Genomic DNA, 2,500 nt, shown 5'->3' with positions numbered 1-2,500 from the left:
GCGCACTTGACATTCCCGCAGGGGGATGGTAATGAGGAGGTCTGTCTGCAGCTGCGCCTGTAGCTGTCTGCTGCGCCTGCGCCTGCGCCTGTAGCTGTTTGCTGCTGCTGCTGCTGCGCCTGTCGGCACCTGTCGTTGGAATGGATGGAGAATCAGAAACACGTGAGTGAATGAATGAATGAATGAAACGAATTGAATTGAAAAGGTAGGGTTGGTAGATGGGATGGATGGATGGATGAATGACACAGGGGTAGGGAGGGGTGGGATGGGGTGGTAGGGGTGGGGTGTTGAATCAGAATCAGAGTCAGAATCGGAATAATTTTATTCTCAATACGAAAGAAGAAAAAACAATTAGGTGTGGTGAAAGTCTGTGTGATGCAATTACAGATTGCAAGCAGAATGGTATAATTTGGCATGCGACATTCTTATATTAAACACACACACACACACACACACACACACACACACACACACACACACACACACACGTGCGCGGTGCGTATGCATTCACCTGTGTGCACGCACCCATTTTCACTTCTTTTTTTTTCTTTTTCTGTATATGCACTTGCACACCATGCAGAACAAATATGGTGGTGGTCAGTAGCTTACAAAAAACAATACTAAGCTGTAAAAAAGCGATCAAAGTAAAGCAAAATAGGACATAGAAACGCCAGGTACAAGCCTATAGAAACTTTCAGTTACAAAAGCAAGATTGACATTTTTGTTGCCGTGAGATAAAGAAAACGTATCAACTCAAATTCAAACCCAGCATGAAGAAAACAGCCATTCCATTAATAGCCCTGCCATGCCATTCTGGTCCTGTCGGAATAAAGGAAGGAAAGAAGGAAGGAAGAAAGGAAGGAAGAAAGAAAGGAAGGGAGGAAGGATGGAAGGAAGAAAGGAATTCTTCAGTTAACGATGAGGTCAAAATGGGGGTGTAGCCTTGGGAAAGTGATGCTTCAACCATCGTACTGTGGGACTAAGAAATGGTAATTATTTCTCTGACTGGCCCTGGAATGGAATGGGCCAACCAAACACGTACCCCCTCCCTTTCTCTTCCCCCCACCCCCTCCCCCTCAAAAAAAAAACAAAAAACAACTTGGTGTTCAGCTTTGCCTGCGCAAAAAAACCCCAAAAAAAAACTGTCCATGGGAGACAAGTGTGACGCGGCTTCCAGAAAGGAGCGTTGTCGCAATTCTTTCCCTTATCCCGCATTTGAATCGAATCGCGTGTGCCTGAAATAAACTTCCAGGACTAATGATAGAGATTTCAACGTTAAGTGTCCCTTGGCCTGACTGACAGCGTTAGGTCTGTTTTCACTCAGGGAAGGATAACGATGCTGTGTGTGTGTGTGTGTGTGTGTGCGCGCGCGTGCGTAAGTGTACGTGTGTTAAGCATTACAATGGCAACACACACACACACACACACACACACACACACACACACACACACACACTGAAACAGTGCACAATCCCTTTAAACCCTACTTACTGTTGAAGATGTCCATGCAGTTTAATTACACAAGACATAATAATTATCAGAGCTTGTACAACTCATTAAAAGAAAATCGTTTGTTTTGTTTGTTTTTTTTAAATAAATACAAAATTTATTCGAACGGAAGCAAACATATAAAATAAATGAATAAATAAATAAAACCACGATGCATGCACAGAACAGCAACCTCACCTCAAGGGCGACAATTCGCAGTCGACATTGCAGGTATTCTCTCCCTTTTGGGGGAAGCGGCTCAGCCAGGCCCTGTGCCACTTTTGGGAACGTCCACGTCACCTCCAGAACTCTGGAATTCCCTTTCACAGGGCGCGCCTGCACGTCCGTCACTGGGCTGAACTTGACTGTAGGCGTGCGAGAGAGAGAGAGAGACATAAATGAACAAACGAACGAATAAATGAATGGATAAATAAAGAAATGCATACAGTGGAGTGTTAGCCTAGAAGTAACACGTCCGCCCAGGAAGCGAAAGAGAATATGAGCGCAGTGGTTCGAATCCCACTATCGCCAGTATTTCCCCACCCTCCACTAGACCTTGAGTGGTCCAAACTACAAAGACATTAGGTTGAAATATTGCATAAATAGTTCCAACTCATATTTCACACGAGATCAGCAATGTGCAAGTATTTTGAATGGTGGACTTGACAGTAAACTAAATCTTTCAAAGTTTCTTTTTCTGGCCTTTAAGCGCAGACACAATGAATCATGAATCATTACCAACAACTAGTTAAGGAACGAAGATGACTGATTATATTTTGCCATTGCCTTATTCAAGTGTTTTCTCACAAGGATGATCTCTAACTGATACATTGAGGACGAAAGATTCACTTATTTATCTATTCATTTATCTGTTTGTTATTTATATACTTATTTGTGTGCCTTATGTAGGTTTCTTTATGTATATTATGTTTGCAACGGGTCACAGGTCTATACGAAATTAAACTATTTGTTCTTGTTAAAAAAAAAAAAAAAAGACCTTGAGTGGTGGTCC

General features: G+C 42.7%; 1 protein-coding gene across 2 annotated transcripts in view; it reads right to left on the bottom strand.

Moving 5' to 3' along the window:
• The window catches only part of LOC143280129 (uncharacterized), a 49,251-nt gene that overhangs the window by 18,061 nt on the left and 28,690 nt on the right, over window positions 1–2,500 (bottom strand). For both annotated transcript variants that reach the window (XM_076584687.1, XM_076584689.1), the window contains exons 8-9: window positions 1,687–1,853; window positions 1–129 (exon numbers count right to left, since the gene is read on the bottom strand). The exon at window positions 1–129 is cut by the window's left edge and continues 121 nt beyond it. In XM_076584687.1, coding sequence (XP_076440802.1) covers window positions 1–129; window positions 1,687–1,853 — 296 coding nt within the window. The remainder of the gene's footprint in view (window positions 130–1,686; window positions 1,854–2,500) is intronic.

Source organism: Babylonia areolata, chromosome 3 (genome assembly GCF_041734735.1).
Source record: "Babylonia areolata isolate BAREFJ2019XMU chromosome 3, ASM4173473v1, whole genome shotgun sequence".
NCBI lineage: Eukaryota > Metazoa > Mollusca > Gastropoda > Neogastropoda > Buccinidae > Babylonia > Babylonia areolata.
The sequence above is the reverse complement of the archived record's forward strand: the minus strand, read 5'-3'. Positions and strand labels throughout refer to the sequence as shown.